The sequence below is a fragment of the Sphaerodactylus townsendi genome, linkage group LG16, assembly GCF_021028975.2.
Source record: "Sphaerodactylus townsendi isolate TG3544 linkage group LG16, MPM_Stown_v2.3, whole genome shotgun sequence".
Classification (NCBI taxonomy): domain Eukaryota; kingdom Metazoa; phylum Chordata; class Lepidosauria; order Squamata; family Sphaerodactylidae; genus Sphaerodactylus; species Sphaerodactylus townsendi.
Window position 1 is genome coordinate 16,543,838 of NC_059440.1, and position 16,791 is coordinate 16,560,628.

The window sequence follows — 16,791 nt, forward strand, 5'->3', positions numbered from 1 at the left end:
AGTAGAGCGGATCTGCGTTAGGATCGGGATCCGCGCAAAGTTCCCACCCAACCCGGGTTTTTTACTGGTGCTATCTCGGTTTAGTTGGCCCGTGCGGAAAGGTCCTGGGATGGCCCCTAGCAGGCAGGATGGCCTACTGAAGGGCGCCTATATAGTTTTCTTGAGAGGCAACATTAAGTCTGCATGACTCCAGCTTGAATTTTGCAGATGGGCTATGTGGGGGGTGTTCACTCTGGAGGACTTATGATTCCAGGCCCGTTCGGATTTTGGAACACGAGTTACGCCATGAACATTCTAACAGTATTATTATATAGTGTCGTAAACCACCTCTTGTTAGAGGAAAGCTGACTGAAAAGATTATGATAATAATTAAACACACAGTCATAAGGCAATTCGGCAAGGAAAGTCCCCCGAGCTATGGCCCAAATTGCCAGCTGACCTTCAAAGCCCTACCTCCACATTTCAAGCCCTCCTCCGAGGCTTTGCTTACCCACCTTCACCCATGTTTTCCCAGCTGAAAAGCGTCAGCTTAACAGACAGTGGCGTAGCACCAAGGAGACGGGGGAGTGCACGACGCACCGGGCGTGTGCCCCTGCAGGGGCGTGGAGAGGGCATTCCAGGGGCGGTCCAGGGGCGTTCTGGGGCATGGCAGATGGGGGCGAGGCAGGGGCTCAGGCGCACGCATGCCCCGGGCGCAGTCCCCCCTTACTCCGCCCGTTTACAGACACACAAACTGAAGACTCTGATGGAAAGACAGCAAATCGTGGAGAATTGAAACCAACTTTTCATCTGGCACCAAACATCATTCTGCAGGGGTTATCTGGGTTTTAATTGGGACTGTCTTTTGAGAGGCTTAATGACCAGGACAGGAATGTGCGGGACGCCTGATTAGGGTAACATTTAATTCTCTCGTGCTCATCTGTTGAACCGGAAACTCAGCAAAAAGGAACGACCAAAAAAAATATCAAAAAGCTCCTCGGCCCCCTTTGTCTTTCAGCGTCAGCGTTCGCTTCGCTTTTACAGCAAAGGAACAGAAGCCTTTCGCTTTATATATAGCGGCAGACAAAAGGAGGCTGGTATTACCGAACGCTTCTGGGAAGGAAAATCACAGTGGGCCATCGCAGCGGCTGGAAGAACGGAACACTCCAGACAATGCAGCCTTTCACAGGGCCGGCTTCGTTCGGCGTTAAAAATAAAGTGGCGGGAAGCTGCCTGGGGGGAACGGCAAAAGATTAAGGGGGTAGACTCGACGGGGAAGGGCCACTGCAGTATCCAGTGCATCTGCTGGTGGTGATGACTCAAAGTCAATCTGAATGACTCCAGCCCTGAGGCTGCCTCTATGGTCCCTGTGTGGCTTCTGTAACTAAGCAGTGAGAAGGTTTGTGGCTCCTAACTGTACAGAGAGGGCTCTGCTGCCCCCCGTTCTCCCTGATCAGTAATCGACTGTTGAAACAGGTAAAAAAAGGGGCACAAGGTGGCCAGAGGGGTTGTGTGAAGCAACCCGCGAATGGGCAAAGCCACCTGAAACTGAGTTAGAGAACCAGCGTGGTGTGGTGGTTAAGAGCAGGTGGATTCTAATCTGGAGAACCGGGTTTGATTCTCCACCTGAGTGGCGGAGGCTTATCTGGTGAACCAGGTGTGTTTATGCATTCCCACATTCCTGCTGGGTGACCTTGAGCTAGTCACAGTTCTCTCGGAACTCTCTCAGCCCCACCTACCTCACAGGGTGTCTGTTGTGGGAAGAGGAAGGGAAAGGAGCTTGTCAGCCACCTTGAGTCTCCTTACAGGAGAGAAAGGTGGGATATGAATCCAAACTTTTCTTCTTCTTAGATCACTGGTCTGACCAGGACAGTGCTGTCTGCTCCGACTGATGAAGCCCGACAAGGTCTTGGGCAAAGAAACATCTCTCTTAGACATCTGAAGCCAAAGACTGAAACTGGGATCTTCTACATGCAAAACACAGGTTCTGCTACTGAGTCACATTTGCCACCTCTTAGCAGAGCCCTTTCTTCCAAAGTCACCCCAATGGAGGGGAATAAGGATCCATTTTTGCTCCACTTTCTGACAGTGGCTGGCCAGATGCCTCCGTGAAGCCCACAAGCTGGTTACAGAAGCAAAGGTCCTTTCCTTGGAGTTTAACCCCAGCATTTGGCATTTAGAGGTATACTTCTTTTAAATACAGAGGTTCTGTTTAGCCACCATGGCTAACAGATGTTGGTAGGTCCTTCCTCTGGGAAGGACCCAGATACGAAACGATGTCAACTCCCGGCAGCGAGGCCCACATGATGAAATCACTTAAATACAACCCACAGCTAGATTGTGACTACATAATAGATCATGACCGCAGAACAGAGGCTCATTCCACACATGCAGAATAATGCACTTTCAAACTGCTTTCAATGCTCTTTGAAGCTGTGCGGAATGGCAACATCCACTTGCAAACAGTTGTGAAAGTGGTTTGAAAACGCATTATTTTGCGTGTGCGGAAGGGGCCAGAGACTGTGGAGAACATACAAGTGCCTCACAGTGAATCTGGCCTGTCAACTGCCAGAACCTGACTTTGGTTTGGACAGGGTGGGGCAAAAATCAGCCAGAGAGAGACAGGGAGGGAGGGAGAAAGAAAGAAAGACTCAAAGGGGCTTACAAACTCCCCACAACAGACACTTGGTGAGGTAGGTGGGGCTGAGACAGTTCTGAGGAGAACTGTGGAGCGAAGAGATCTAAGGTGGAGCTAAGAGAGTTCTGAGAGAACTGTGACTAGCCCAAGGTCACCCTGGAGGCTTCATGTATAGGAACGGGGAAACAAATCCAGTTCACCAGATAAGAGTCCGTTGCGAATGTGGAAGGGCGGGGGAATCAAACCCAGGCCTTCAGATTGGAGTCCACCTGCTCTTCACCACTACACCACGCTGGCTGTTGCGGCACCCGGCAGTTAACGTACTTCCCACCTGCAGGTTTTCCTCGCCGGCCTCTTCACCCTGGCAGATGTGCACTAGATGTGTACAGAGAAAGAGAACTGGAGCTGGGGGTTGTAAGGGTGAATCACGACCCTAGGAGTGTTTACTCAGAAGCAAGCCCCATTGCCAGCAACTGAGCTTACTCCCAGGTAAAGGATCGCGCTTTAGTTCTTTGAATGAAAATCAGTGGGGTTTAACAGCGCTTAACAGGGTTACCCACACTGCTTCCCCAAAACTAGGTCTTAGGTTTAATGCTAATAATCGAGCACAGCGGCCCAGGCCAGCCTAGATGTGTGAGGGCGAGGGCACTGAGAGGGCCCACAAAGAGGGCTCTGAGTGCCACCTCTGGCATCCGTGCCATAGGTTCGCCACCACTGACCCAGAGTCACTTAGGATCTAGAGAAGCTCAACGTCACACAACGGTCGTGTGCTGCCCCCTCGTGGTTTGTCACTGAAACGACTGAGAAAAGCGGCCCAGAATGAAGCAGGCTGGGTGGTAATCCTTGGGGCTTCCATGCAGAAGGAGGCTGAATCCCAGCCCAGTTCTCTGATTCCATCAGCCGCCCAGCTATGCAGTCTCACCCATGTGGGCAGAAGCATCCCTCCAGATTTGTGGACGGCCCCAATTTGCTGCATGACTGGCAAGCAGCAAACAAGATGTGGATTTGTGAAAAACTGGGCCTCGCTGAAGGCTGGGGGAGGAGAGCTGCTGTTACTTTCAGTTGAGCCAAACACGTACAATCCCAGTATTCACCACCCCCCTCCTTTCCCTGTGCCTTAAACAGAATCCAGGAAGAACCCCGTTTGGTAGGATCACATCTTTCCCCTCCTCGCCTTTCTAGCTGCAATCTCTGCAACAGACCATTTTAAAAGAAAAACAAGGAAGGACATTTCCCTTCTGCTCCCTCCCTGCAGGAGACAGTTGCGGTGACGAGAACGTGGCGTCCCTGAGACGGCATCAATATTCATGCGAGGACGGCACAGAAATATCTTGGACGGATGCCTACTGAGAGCCAGACAGGCGTCGAATTTTCTAACAGGGGAATGACAGCAAACTCCAGGACGGCAGCTCCAGACACCTTGCGCTTTGCTGTCTCGGGAAAGCCTCGGAGGGATCGATCGGAAAGGTTGGCCCTGCTGCTCACGAGTCGGGGAAGGGCCCTGGACACGTAAGCAGCGGCTACAGAGCAGCCGGAGAGACACGGGAGGCATTCTGCTCCATTTGCTCTGCTTCAGTTCCTGAGAAGAAGCCAGGTGACTTCAGGGATCGTGGACAGTGGTGCCTGCTGCCACTTGAGATCATCTCAACAGCAGCATAGCAGTTAGGGTGTTAGACAAGGGTCTCAGAGAGTCATAGAATAAAACCACAGAATCATAGAGGAGGAGAAGGAGGAGGAGGAGGAGGAGGAGGAGGAGGAGGAAGAAGAAGAAGAAGAAGAAGAAGAAGAAGAAGAAGAAGAAGAAGAAGAAGAAGAAGAAGAAGAAGAAGAAGAAGAAGAAGAAGAAGAGGAGGAGGAGGAGGGAGGAGGAGGGGAGAAGGAGTAGGAGGAGAGGAGGGGTGGAGTTTGGATTTATATGTCCCAATCTTTCTCTCCTGTAAAAAAGGAGACTCAAAGTGGGGCTTTACAATCTCACTTTCCATTCCCCCCTCTGGCAACAAACACCTATGTGAGGTAGGTGGGGCTAGGGAGAGAGCTCCGAGGTGAGCTGTGTACTATGCCCAAAGGTCACCTTAGCTGGCGTGTGCTGGAGTGTACAGGCTAATCTGAATTCCCCAGATAAGCCTCCACAGCTCAGGCGGCAGAGCTGGGAATCAAACCCGGTTCCTCCAGATTAGATACACGAGCTCTTAACCTCCTACGCCACTGCTGCTCCTGGGAAGAGACCCCAAGGGCCATTCAGTCCAACTCCCTGCAATGCAGGAACCCATAATCAAAGCACTCCTGACAGATGGCCATCCAGCCTCTCTTTAAAAACCTCCAAAGAAGGAGACTCCCACCACACTCCGAGGTAGTGCATTCCACTGTTGAACAGTTCTGACAGTCAGGAAGTTTTTTCCTGATGTTTAGGTGGAATCTCTTTTCCTGCACCTTGAACCCATGACTCCTGGTCCTAGTCTCCAGAGCAGCAGAAAACAAGCTCGCTCCCTCACCAACATGACATCCCTTCAAATAGCTAAACAGGGCTATCATGTCACCTCTTCACCTTCTCTTCACTAAACTGAACAAATCCAGCTCCCTCTCTCTTCGGAGGGCATGGGCTCCACACCGTTGATTATTTTGGTTGCCCTCCTCTGGACCTGTTCCAGCTTGTCAATGTCCTTCTTGAATTGCTGTGCCCAGAGCCGTACAGAATATTCCAGGTGAGGTCTAACCAATGCAGAATAGAGAGGTACAATGACATCCCTCGATCTAGACACTATACTCCCATGAATACAGCCCAGAATTGCATTGGCTTTCTTGGCTGCTGCAACACACTGCTGACTCATGTTCAATTTGTGGTCCACTAAGACTCCCCGATCCCTTTCACAGGTAGTGTTGTCAAGCCAGGTGCCACCCATCTTACACGTGTGCAGACCTAGACCTAGATTCAAACTACCATTTGCACAGGGGCTTCGGGCCAATCTCTTTGCCTGCATCTGACCAAACTCGAAGGCTCGATGTGGGCAGACAAAGGGGAAGCAGGACTTTTGCACAGGACTTCGAGCTTTGTGGGGGGAAGGGTGGGTAAAAAATGACCAGACTGAAAAGAGGCAAATGAGCTCCAATGCAGGCCCCGCGTTTGAGCAGCTAAGACTGGCGGGGAAGTTCTTTTTTTAAAAAATCACTGCTCACATAAGTCATTTGCGGTTTGTGATATCAAAATATTTGCTGGGCTCTTGGTTGTTTTAAAGTGCCTGACAAGTTTCTACTGAAAAGTGGAATTTATTTATTCATTTATTTGTTTGTTTGTTTGTTGGTTGGTTTATTTATTTAATTTTGAGTTTTTTATACGGCCCTACCCCCCAAAGGGCTCTGGGCGGTGAACAACATAATGATACCACATACAATTAAAACCCATTTAAAATAAACAACAGCAGTCAGCATATAAAAACAGCGTCGGCAATAAATCGTTAATAAAACCCTCCCAGAGGGGAGGGGTCCCATAGATGGTAAAGGGACCCCAAACACAGGAGGCTAAAGTAGGGAAGGGGAGGATGGGGGAGGTGGGGGAACATCAGTGGCCAGACACTCCAAAAGCCCGGTGGAACAACTCCGTCTTACAGGCCCTGCAGAACTCACCAAGATCCTGCAGGGCCCGGACAGCCGGAGGAAGAGTGTTCCACCAGGCAGGGGCCAGGGCCGTAAAAGCCCTGGCCCGAGTGGAGGCCAGCCACATCATTGAGGGGCCGGGAACCAGCAGCAGATTGGCCTCTGCTGAACGCAGAGGCCTAGTAGGGACGTATGGGGTAATGCGGTCCTGAAGGTACGAGGGTCCCAGGCCGCGTAAGGTCTTAAAGGTCAACACCCATACCTTGAAGATGATCCGGAACTCAACTGGGAGCCAATGCAGGCGGCGCAACACAGGGTTGAATATGATCACGAAAGGTGCCCCCTGTGAGCAAGCGGGCCATCGCATGTTGGACCAACTGTAACTTCCAGATCAAACGCAAGGGTAGGCCCGCGTAGAGCGAGTTACAATAGTCCAATTTAAAACACTTCTTATAATAAACAAACATTGGGTAGATAGACAACAACTGCAACATACAGATGAAATAGAATAAAAGCCAGAGAGGGCATGAAGTGAGGACAGAAGGGTCTGGGACCTTCAGTAATTGTCCCACAGATCCGGGGGAACGTAAAGAAGGGTGTGCATGAGAGACAGCTGGTGGAACCTGGGAATCCTTGGGCTCACTGAAACCCACACTGCTGGCGCTGAGCTTTTCTTGGCATGCTTTCAGATGGATGAATTCGCTCTGTAGCTATCTCCCCGGAGACAGCAGAGAGATCGATGACTCTTAAATCCCCCTCTGGCTCCAACAACTCATTTAACCTTATTGAAACAAGGGCGTCGGGGTTTTGTGGCTAATCCAGGAGCAAAATGGCTTGAGCTATTGATCTGCCAAGCTCAAGAACAATAGGAAAGCTACTGAAGGTGACAGATAGTCGACACAAAGTCCCGGGGGGGTGGGGGGAGGGGGGCTGCTGACATGCAGGCAAGAAAATCTGGGTTATGTCCAGTATTTTATTTGAAAACACTGAATTCAGAAGGTTACTTTGTCAAACTGCACAGGGAGGCCACTGAAATTCACAAACACCAAGACAACTTCAACAGGAAAGAAGAGACTTTGAGAATTAACAAAGCTTGGCTACCTGTACTTAAAAACACCAAAAGCAAACCCCAAGGGCATGCTAAGTTCATGAACAATGGACTCCATCCAAACAAAGGATTTGCATTCACCAATACTGCTGCTGCTACGGGGCATGAAAAGGTGAATCACTCCCTGAACTGATAAGCCCCACCCGCAATACAATACTATCAATCACATCTTTGCATAACAAGTTCCACCCAAACACTTGCTGACTTGTTCCCCACCCTGGGACATGGACAATATATACCCAAAACATTCCCTTCTCTCTAGACACAGTGTGTAACAGATTTCCCTCTGTGATACACCTCTGAAGATGCCAGCTACAGATGCAGGCGAGACGTTAGGAATAAGATCCACCAGACCATGGCCACACAGCCCGGAAAACCCACCAGAACCAAGTTATTGATTGATTGACTGAATCAGAGCTTCCATCCACCCAGCATTGTCTTCTAAGATTCAGAGGTTCTGACGAGCAGAGAGGTTTTTGACTGCCCTGCTAAGTGAAAACTTTTCAATTGATGCTGTACGTTGTCTACTCCTGACTTTGCCCAGAAGGGAGCGTGCTCACAGGAATTGTCTTTCCATCATTAGACCCTTGGGCCCAGAAATCTCAGTGGATTCACAAAGCCTCTGGCAGTAATCCCTCCCGGATCAGCAATTAGAGGTTCTTTTGTGGAATCATAGAGTTGGAAGAGACCACAAGGGCCATCCAGTCCAAACTCCTGCCATGCAGGAACATACAATCAAGGCACTCCTGACAGATGACCACCCAGCCTCTCTTTAAAAAAACCTCCAAAGAAGGAGACTCCACCACACTCCGAGGTAGTGCATTCCACTGTCGAATAGCCCTTACCGTCAGGAAGTTTACCTGATGTTTAGGTGGAATCTCTTTTCCTTCACCTTGAACCCAGTACTCCTGGTCCTAGTCTCTGGAGCAGCAGAAAACAAGTTTGCTCTCTCCAAAAGGACATCCCTTCAAATATCTAAACATGACTGTCATGTCACCTCTTAACCTCTCTTCACCAAACTAAACATCCCCAGTTCCCTAAGTCTCTCCTCATAGGGCATGGATTCCAGACCTTTTACCATTTTGATTGCCCTCCTCTGGACCCGTTCCAGCTCTATTGCTCACTCTCCGGAAGCGGCAGCACACATTATAATTCCTTGAGTAGCAGCGGAGAGGTGGAGTCGGACAGAAAGCACTAGATGAGCTCTGGTTTTCGTTATTACTTGGTGGGGCTGGAACCTAAAGCTTTCAGTTCACAAAGTGCGAGCTCTATTGCTGACCTGTGGTCCCTCACCAAACCCCAGCAATACTGCCTGTTGTTCCAGCCACACCGCAATGTGGGGTATTCTGTGGAATGGATACGTTACCATGGGATTGGAGTCTGCAATGAGATCGCGCAGGGAATCCAGGAACCCTTGGTCTTCCACCATCTGGGCGTTGATGTCATGCAACTTGGCCACACAGACGGCTGCTGTCTTGCGCACATACGGGTCCTCGTCCTTCAGACACTTGCGCAGCGGCTCACACAGGTACTCTGTGATCTTGTCCACGCGGATGCAGCCCATGGTGCGCACCGCGAGGGCACGAATGAGAGGGTTGGGATCCTCACAGTCCTATGGGTAAGAGGAGGATAAGCATCAATGGGTTTTGTTCAATACCTGGGCGGGGCATTTTCACCAAGGAGAGCAGGGCCCCAATCTGTCCACTGGGAAAACTCAGCGAACCTCAGACAACCTCAGCTCCCCTTCGCAAAATACGGGTAGGAATCCTCTCAAAGGTTCACCTAACTCCCCAGTGTGAGAGTGAATGAGAATGCCGTGAAGAATTCCAAATGCTACAGTACCTGTGAATCCTATTGGCTGACTTACCGTGACATCACAAAATGTTCAGAAAAATCACCGCAGGGCGAGCATGGACTGCTCATCATCGGAGCGGCAGATGCGAAGGTAAAGGGAAAATCAGCGGGACTGGAGGAGACAGGTCCTCCAAAAGGTTTTTGGAATAGAAGGGGCAGGAGCAAGTGGCTAGGCTGAGGCAGCGTGGTGTAGTGGTTATGAGCAGGTGCACTCTAATGTGGAGAACCGGGTTTGATTCCCCACTCTGCCACTTGAGCTATAGAAGCTTATCTGGTGAACTAGATTAGCTTGTGCACTCCAACACATACCAGCTGGGTGACCTTGAGCTAGTCAGAGTTCTTCTGAGCTCTCTCAGCCGCAACTACCTCACAGGGTGTTTGTTGTGAGGGGGGGAGGGAAAGGATCTTGTAAGCCCCTTTGAGTGTCCTTACAGGAGAGATAGGAGGGATATAAATCCAAACTTTTCTTGCACCAATACAGAGGAAGAAGGAGAAGAAGAAGAGTTTCCTCTTCCCCCTCTGGCTTCACTGATGGCACAACTGACTTATGGTGACCTTGTGGGGTTTTCAAAGCAAGGGACAAACAAAGGTGGTTTGCCATCCTTTCTTCTGCATAGAGACTCTGGGCCTCCTTGCTGGTCCCCTGTCCAAGCGCAAACACGGGCCAAACCTGACTAGCTTCCAAGATCTGACAAGATCAGGCCATCCTGGGCCATCCAGGTGAGTTCCTCATTCAGTTCAGAGGATGGGAATGCTCAGCGGCAAGCTCAGAGCTGCAGGTTACCTTCACAAAGCTGTTGACCGCCATGATGGCCATGTCCGGCTGGCTCTTGGCATAGTTCATCAGGTAGAGGTACACCAGCTTCTTCAGCTCCAAGTTGTCGGTCTGCATACAGTTCACCACATCTGGGAAAAGGGAGCTGGAGAGAGAGGGAGAGACCCCCAGGGTTAAAGCAGACATCCTGCAGGACACCCAAACACTGCCTTGTGAATATGGGAAAAGCTTCTCCAAAGTCTGAGACACCAGATCATTTCCTTCTCTTAAGCTCAAAATATTTCCACCTGCAACAAGGATGATTGAGGGACTGGAGCACCTTCCCTATGAGGAGAGGCTGCAGCGTTTGGGACTCTTTAGTTTGGAGAGGAGACGACTGAGGGGGGATATGATTGAAGTCTGTAAAATTATGCATGGGGTAGAAAATGTTGACAGAGAGAGCTTTTTCTCTCTTTCTCACAATACTAGAACCAGGGGGAATTCATTGAAAATGCTGGGGGGAAGAATTAGGACTAATAAAAGGAAACACTTCTTCACACGACGTGTGATTGGTGTTTGGAATATGCTGCCACAGGAGGTGGTGATGGCCACTAATCTGGATAGCTTTAAAGGGGGCTTGGACAGATTTATGGAGGAGAAGTCCATTTATGGCTACCAATCTTGATCTTCTTTGATCTGAGATTGCAAATGCCTTAACAGACCAGGTGATCGGGAGCAACAGCCGCAGAAGGCCATTGCTTTCACCTCCTGCAGGTGAGCTCCCAAAGGCACCTGGTGGGCCACTGCGAGTAGCAGAGAGCTGGACTAGATGGACTCTGGTCTGATCCAGCTGGCTTGTTCTTATGTTCTTATGCCTTTGTGCGCTCTGGCCTCTGACATCATCTGGGCTGCCCTAGTCTGCAACCAAAGAGGTGTTACCTGACATCCTTCCCCACCGTCATGGCGGCAATGACCTTCTTCACCGCTTCCTTCCTCTTCTCCTTCTTCTCGTTATTGAGCTCGGCTTTCAGTTCAAAGATCTCCCCTGCAAAAGGAAGAAAGGTGCGGTATAAATCCAAACTCTTCTTCTTCTTAACGCTCGAAAGCCTAAGATAAGGGTCATTTGGTGATCGCAAGAGAGCAAGAGACTTTTCGAAAAAGCCGATTTTGACCAGGCAGGAGGAGCAACACTGAACTGTCAAACAAGTTGCTGAAATACTCGAAAAGCTGTACAGCGGCTTGACTGTGCAACGCAGCAGGCGGGAGGGAAAAATGTGATTATCTCAGCTGCTGAGAATAAAAGGCAACGGATCCAAGAATAGCAGAAGATGCGCTAAAGAAAAGGACATGTTACAGGCAAGGGCTGTGAAGGCATCTGGGAAAGCATCGCCAAGGCAGGGCCCAAAGAATGAACACGGCTTGCTCGTCAAACCAGGCCAGCGTTTAAAAATCAAGCAATGGAGGATCAATCTCCTCAGAGCGGATCTGGTGCCAAATGGCAATTTTAAGGAAGGCCCGACCAGCTGAAAGGTTGGTGCCGCTCATCTTCCTTAATGGAAGCCTGGCAGCTCAGCAATTCGCAGAGGCTGGCGGGTGCTGGGAATCTTAATTACCCAGGAGCGGGAAGTCAACAGGGAGAAGTGTTTATTTTTTAAAAAGACAAGACAGTCAGGGATCACTTTCCACCCACCTCCTGATGTCACAGGGAGCGCTTTCGGCAGAAAGAGTGACAGAAATCTGGGCATGTTAGAATCACTGGGATATGAGAAGCAGAATTGTGCAGGGGTTAGAAGGGAGGGGTTAGCCAGTGTGATATAGTGGTTAAGAGCAGAGAGGAAGGGAAAGGAGCTTGTAAGCCACCTCGTCTCCTTACAGGAGAGAAAGGTGGGATATTAAACCAAACTCTTCTTCTTAGCAAGCTAGAAAATTTTGAGCTGGGCAGAACCATGGACACCACCAATGTTTTCCAGGGTATTTTAAAGTTGCTAATGGACTTGGGTTTTCTTCCACTATTATAGACTAGCACAGTTACTTACTTGGGTGCTGTATGGTTTCCGGGCTGTATGGCCGTGTTCTAGCAGCATTCTCTCCTGACGTTTCGCCTGCATCTGTGGCTGGCATCTCTGAAGATGAATGAGGATCTCTGAAGATGAATGATCCTCTGAATGATCCTCTGAATGATCCTCTGAAGATGCCAGCCACAGATGCAGGCGAAACGTCAGGATAGTCACTTCACAAGCCTTTATTGGCATAAAATAAACATACAAAATCAGCATACAAAATTTGCCCATTATTGCTCACAATTATAGACACTGGTACTAAAATACTAAATACTAAAATATATACATGGTCCTTCTGTAACTATAGGACATTCCTTCAGCTAAGTTAACTCACTTAAACGTCATCGGATACTGACAGAAGCTAGAAAAATTACTGCTGGCTATATGTGGTCATAATACATAGACATTGGTTGGTATTCATCTAGACTTACGTCTATTATTGTTAGCAGAAATTTTGCTACATTCTCACACACTGTGGGATCCATGTTGTTCAAAAGCATAGGTATCTTAAGAGCATCAGTTAGATTGTTATACAGAAATGGGATAAGTGCAGATTGTGACATTCTGATTTTTGCAAACCTTACACAATGAAAGAGGGTATGATCGAGTGTCTCCACCTGACCCATATTGCATGGACATAGCCTCCTCTGTTTATCAATTTGTTGATATCTGCCATAGAGCAGCATAGAAGGCATTAGATTGAATCTGGCCAGTGTTAAAGCTCTTCTTAATTTAGGGTTGGTGATCCACTGTAAATAATTGGCCATGTGTCCTTGTTCAATTGGAATAAGCAGGGTCAGGGGGGAACACGTTTTCCTCGCAGCTGTTATCATATCCCGATACTCTTGTTCTAATAGCTTAGTTTTCAAGCAGCTATATGCTTCTGATAGGGAAAGAGGGACTAACGACTCTAATGAAAAGCCAAGAGTGTTGATTTTTCCCTCAACTAGTTTCAGCCACCTAGAATTTGCATAGTCGGAAAGCATGAGGTGTAACAAACTGGAGTGATCCTGCAAATAGTGGATACGTAGCCAGTATCTGACAGTTCTCAGCCAGGCCATCGTGGCATATGATATCTCTGAAGATGAATGATCCTCTGAATGATCCTCTGAATGATCCTCTGAAGATGCCAGCCACAGATGCAGGCGAAACGTCAGGAGATAATGCTGCTACAACACGGCCATACAGCCCGGAAACCACACAGCACCCAAGTGATTCCGGCCGTGAAAGCTTTCGACAATACAGTTACTTACCTTTATATTGATGAGATAAGGTGGAATGTCAGAATAGCCAATAAAGACAATTTAAAGATAAAAGTTTTCATGGGACTAAAGAGAATTCTTAAGAGATGCTGTACAGAAAGCACAACGATAGAGGTGAGCAGTTGCCAGGAATTTCAGTTCAAGAAGAAGAAGAAGAGTTTGGATTTATATCTCCCCTTTCTCTCCTGCAGGAGACTCAAAGGGGCTTACAATCTCCTTGCCTTTCCCCCAACAAACACCCTGTGAGGTGGGTGGGGCTGAGAGAGCTCCGAGAAGCTGTGACTAGCTCAAGGTCACCCAGCTGGCGTGTGTGGGAGTGCACAGGCTATTCCCCAGATACGCCTCCACAGCTCAGGAAGCAGAGCTGGGAATCAAACCCGGTTCCTCCAGATTAGATACACGAGCTCTTAATCTCCTACACCACTGCTGCTCAAACCATGTGCAAACCATGTGCAGATCTATGCCTGTGCACTAAAACAATCACTCAGGATGGTCCTGGGTGTGTTTATTACTTATTGCAAGATGTCACAAGTTCCACTTCCTAATAAGGATCTTCAACAACCAGTTTTTGGGCTGCAGTAAGATTATAGATTATTAATCAATATGTCAATTACCAGAAGGCTTGCCATGCCGAGCCCAGCAACCTGTGGAAGGCTTGGGGGGGCAAGGACATGGGGTGGGGGTGGTGTTAAATCAGCAAGCCCCTAGAAGTCATAATGGGTAGCTCTAGATGTTGCTGGAAACTCTATGGTAAAACCATGGAGTTTCCAGAGATTCCTAGAGCTACCCACAAGCACTTCTGGGTTATATTTGATAGTGACATGCTGATGTAAGAGCAGAGTGCACCTTTAAAAAATCCAGCTACCAGAAATCCATGCAAACACTTGAGACAGCAAAATCCTGGGAAATATTAGAATGCATGCATGGAATGGCAGAAAAATATTAGTTGATTTTTTCACCCAAGTTTCTAGACCCCATAGTCAAGAACCGATGCTCACCTCATGCCACCCCAACCCTCCACCAGCCTTCCCACATCCCCAGTTTGGATGAGCTGGTAGCAAACTGGCAAATGCAAGTGGACGGAGTCCACGTCCTGGAGAAAGTCTTTCGAAATCCCCCTTCTACCCGACCCACCAGTGGGATCTTCAAATTTTACATAAAAAGCTCACCTTTTTTATTGGTGGTGAAGTATTTGGAGTCCGTCATGGTTTCGGTTTCTTTTTACACCTGCAAAATTTGAAAAAAAATATCTTTTAACTTAGACATGCTTCCCATAACAGCAACACAAAACAAATGGAGCTTTGGTTACCAAACCAAGACGTCTTGTTGTTCACTGCAAGACTCTTCAGAATGGGAATGAAGGATAAGGCTAAAGTCCCTCCAGTCCAGTGCTCTGAAAGCCACCAGCCAAATGCCTCTGGGAATCCTCGCAAAGTAGAATTTCGAACGTTTCTGTGAATTCCACAGAGCTATCTAAATCTGCAGGTTCTCTCTTAGGTCCACCAAGAACTATCAAAAGGCCCCACAATTACCTTTAAAAAGCCACATGCTTCTGGGTCTCCAAATATCTCGTGGCCACAAATCCCAAGCCATAATGTTAAGACAGCTATAAGGTTGTGTATTTGTGGAGGGGCTGTGACTCACTGGAACAGCGTCTGCAGGTGCCACACATACTTCTGGGAAGCATCTTAAATGGTGTCTCAGGTACGCTGTAGAGACCCCAGAGCTTTTGCACACCGTAAAAAGCTTCATGCCAAAAATCCTAACAAATCCTATATGACCACACGGTCTGGCCTCCAGAATCCAGAGAGCCCTACAGTTTTGAGAACTATTTGCCTTATTGATTAAAAATGGTAAATTTGCCGTGGAAAGGTGAGCAAGGAAGGAGATAAAGAAGGCAATTAGTCAGAATGAGAAACCAGGCTAGGGCCATATGGAAACCGATTGGCCCTTTGTGTCACGTGACTCCTACAGAACCAGTTGCTGCAATATCTAGAGAGGATGTTACCACAGATGCTTGGTTTTGTGGCTCTCAAAACTGGGAAGTTGTGTCTGCAGAGATAACATGCCTCTTCTTCTCAGTAAAAGTGTTATAAAATAAACACACTGAGCTGAGGGAAAAACTATTAACCCCATTGTTCCTTCGCAGATCTATGTACACAGAAACCACCCCTTACCCGTTAAGTCCTAAATTTCAAGATGCTGAATGAATAGAAGGTTGTTTGTAGTGGAATAGATCTGCACAAGGAGCTAAGTGTGAAGAGGGAGGGGCAAGCAGTAAAAAAGGAATCAATGAGTGAGGGCATCTGCAATCAAGAGGATGGGACATCCGGGCAACTACTATGCAGATGCCCTCACTGATTGATTACGCAACTTCGTTATTACTTACATATGCTAAAATGGGTGGATTCCACTCAACACATGCAAATCACACTAGCTAATTGCACCCTTTACACCTGTTAACCAATGCAAATGGTTCTTTCTTCCACCCTGGACACCCCACAGGTATATATACTCCATTCACTTTGCAACCATCAGATCCTCTGAAGATGTCAGACACAGATGCAGGCGAAACGTCAGGAGAAAATGCTACTGGAACACGGCCATACAGCCCAGAAACCACACAGCACCACAATGATTCTGGCCATGAAAGCCTTCAACAGTACACCACACAACTTTTGAAATTCCTCCCATTTCTGTGTTTCACTGCCCATTTAGAATGACTGTTGATGCGTGAGGCGGAATTGGCTGAAGCGGCCTGAGATTTTCATGGAGTTTGCTTTGTTGGCAACCGAGACGCTATAATTTGTGAGCTTTCAATTTTAAAAGTTGTTTTACAGAGTACCTTCTCCTTTCTAACTTCTTTCCCCCAAATCAGGATATTCCTGCACTGAGTCTCCCTGGACTGAGTCTCCATGAAGAGCCAGCGTGGTGTAGTGGTTAAGACCAGGCGCACTTTAATCTGGAGAACCGGGTTTGATTCCCCGCTCTGCCACTTGAGCTGTGGAAGATCATCTGGTGAACCAGATTAGCTTGTGCACTCCAACACATGCCAGCTGGGTGACCTGGGGCTAGTCACAGTTCTTCGGAACTCTTTCAGCCCCACCTACTTCACAAGGTGTCTGTCGTGGGGAGAGGAAGGGAAAGGATCTTGTAAGCCCCTTTAAGTCTCCTGACAGGAGAGAAAGGGGAGATATAAATCCAACTCTTCTTCTTCTTATCTTAGGACCCTCCAATCCACTTCCCACTGCCCCCCCTTTGCATTTCTCACACACACACCCCTTTTGCATTTCTCATCCATCCCATCCCAAGCTCAGCTACACACTGGCTTCTAGCGCCAGAGCGCTTTTCCCTGCCACATATTTCACTTCCACTACACATTTGCATATGTGCATTCTGCAACAATACGCAGGGCTGCCCTCAGATGCCAGAACTCACAGGTTTCACGTCATCCATCTGTTCTGTACCGTCGATGGCACCATTGTCCTTAAGCAGCGTGGCGCTATCTACAACCCACAGAAACGTAATTAAAGTCGGGCATGACG

The 16,791-nt window shown here is 48.4% G+C and overlaps 1 protein-coding gene across 1 annotated transcript in view; it reads right to left on the bottom strand.

Annotated features, from left to right (window-relative positions):
* LOC125445597 (AP-1 complex subunit beta-1-like) overlaps nucleotides 1-16,791 on the bottom strand; it is a 69,269-nt gene that overhangs the window by 47,456 nt on the left and 5,022 nt on the right. Inside the window, 4 exon segments of the mRNA XM_048518727.1 lie at nucleotides 8,683-8,928; nucleotides 9,955-10,090; nucleotides 10,864-10,969; nucleotides 14,416-14,473. Coding sequence (XP_048374684.1) covers nucleotides 8,683-8,928; nucleotides 9,955-10,090; nucleotides 10,864-10,969; nucleotides 14,416-14,452 — 525 coding nt within the window. The 5' untranslated portion in view covers nucleotides 14,453-14,473.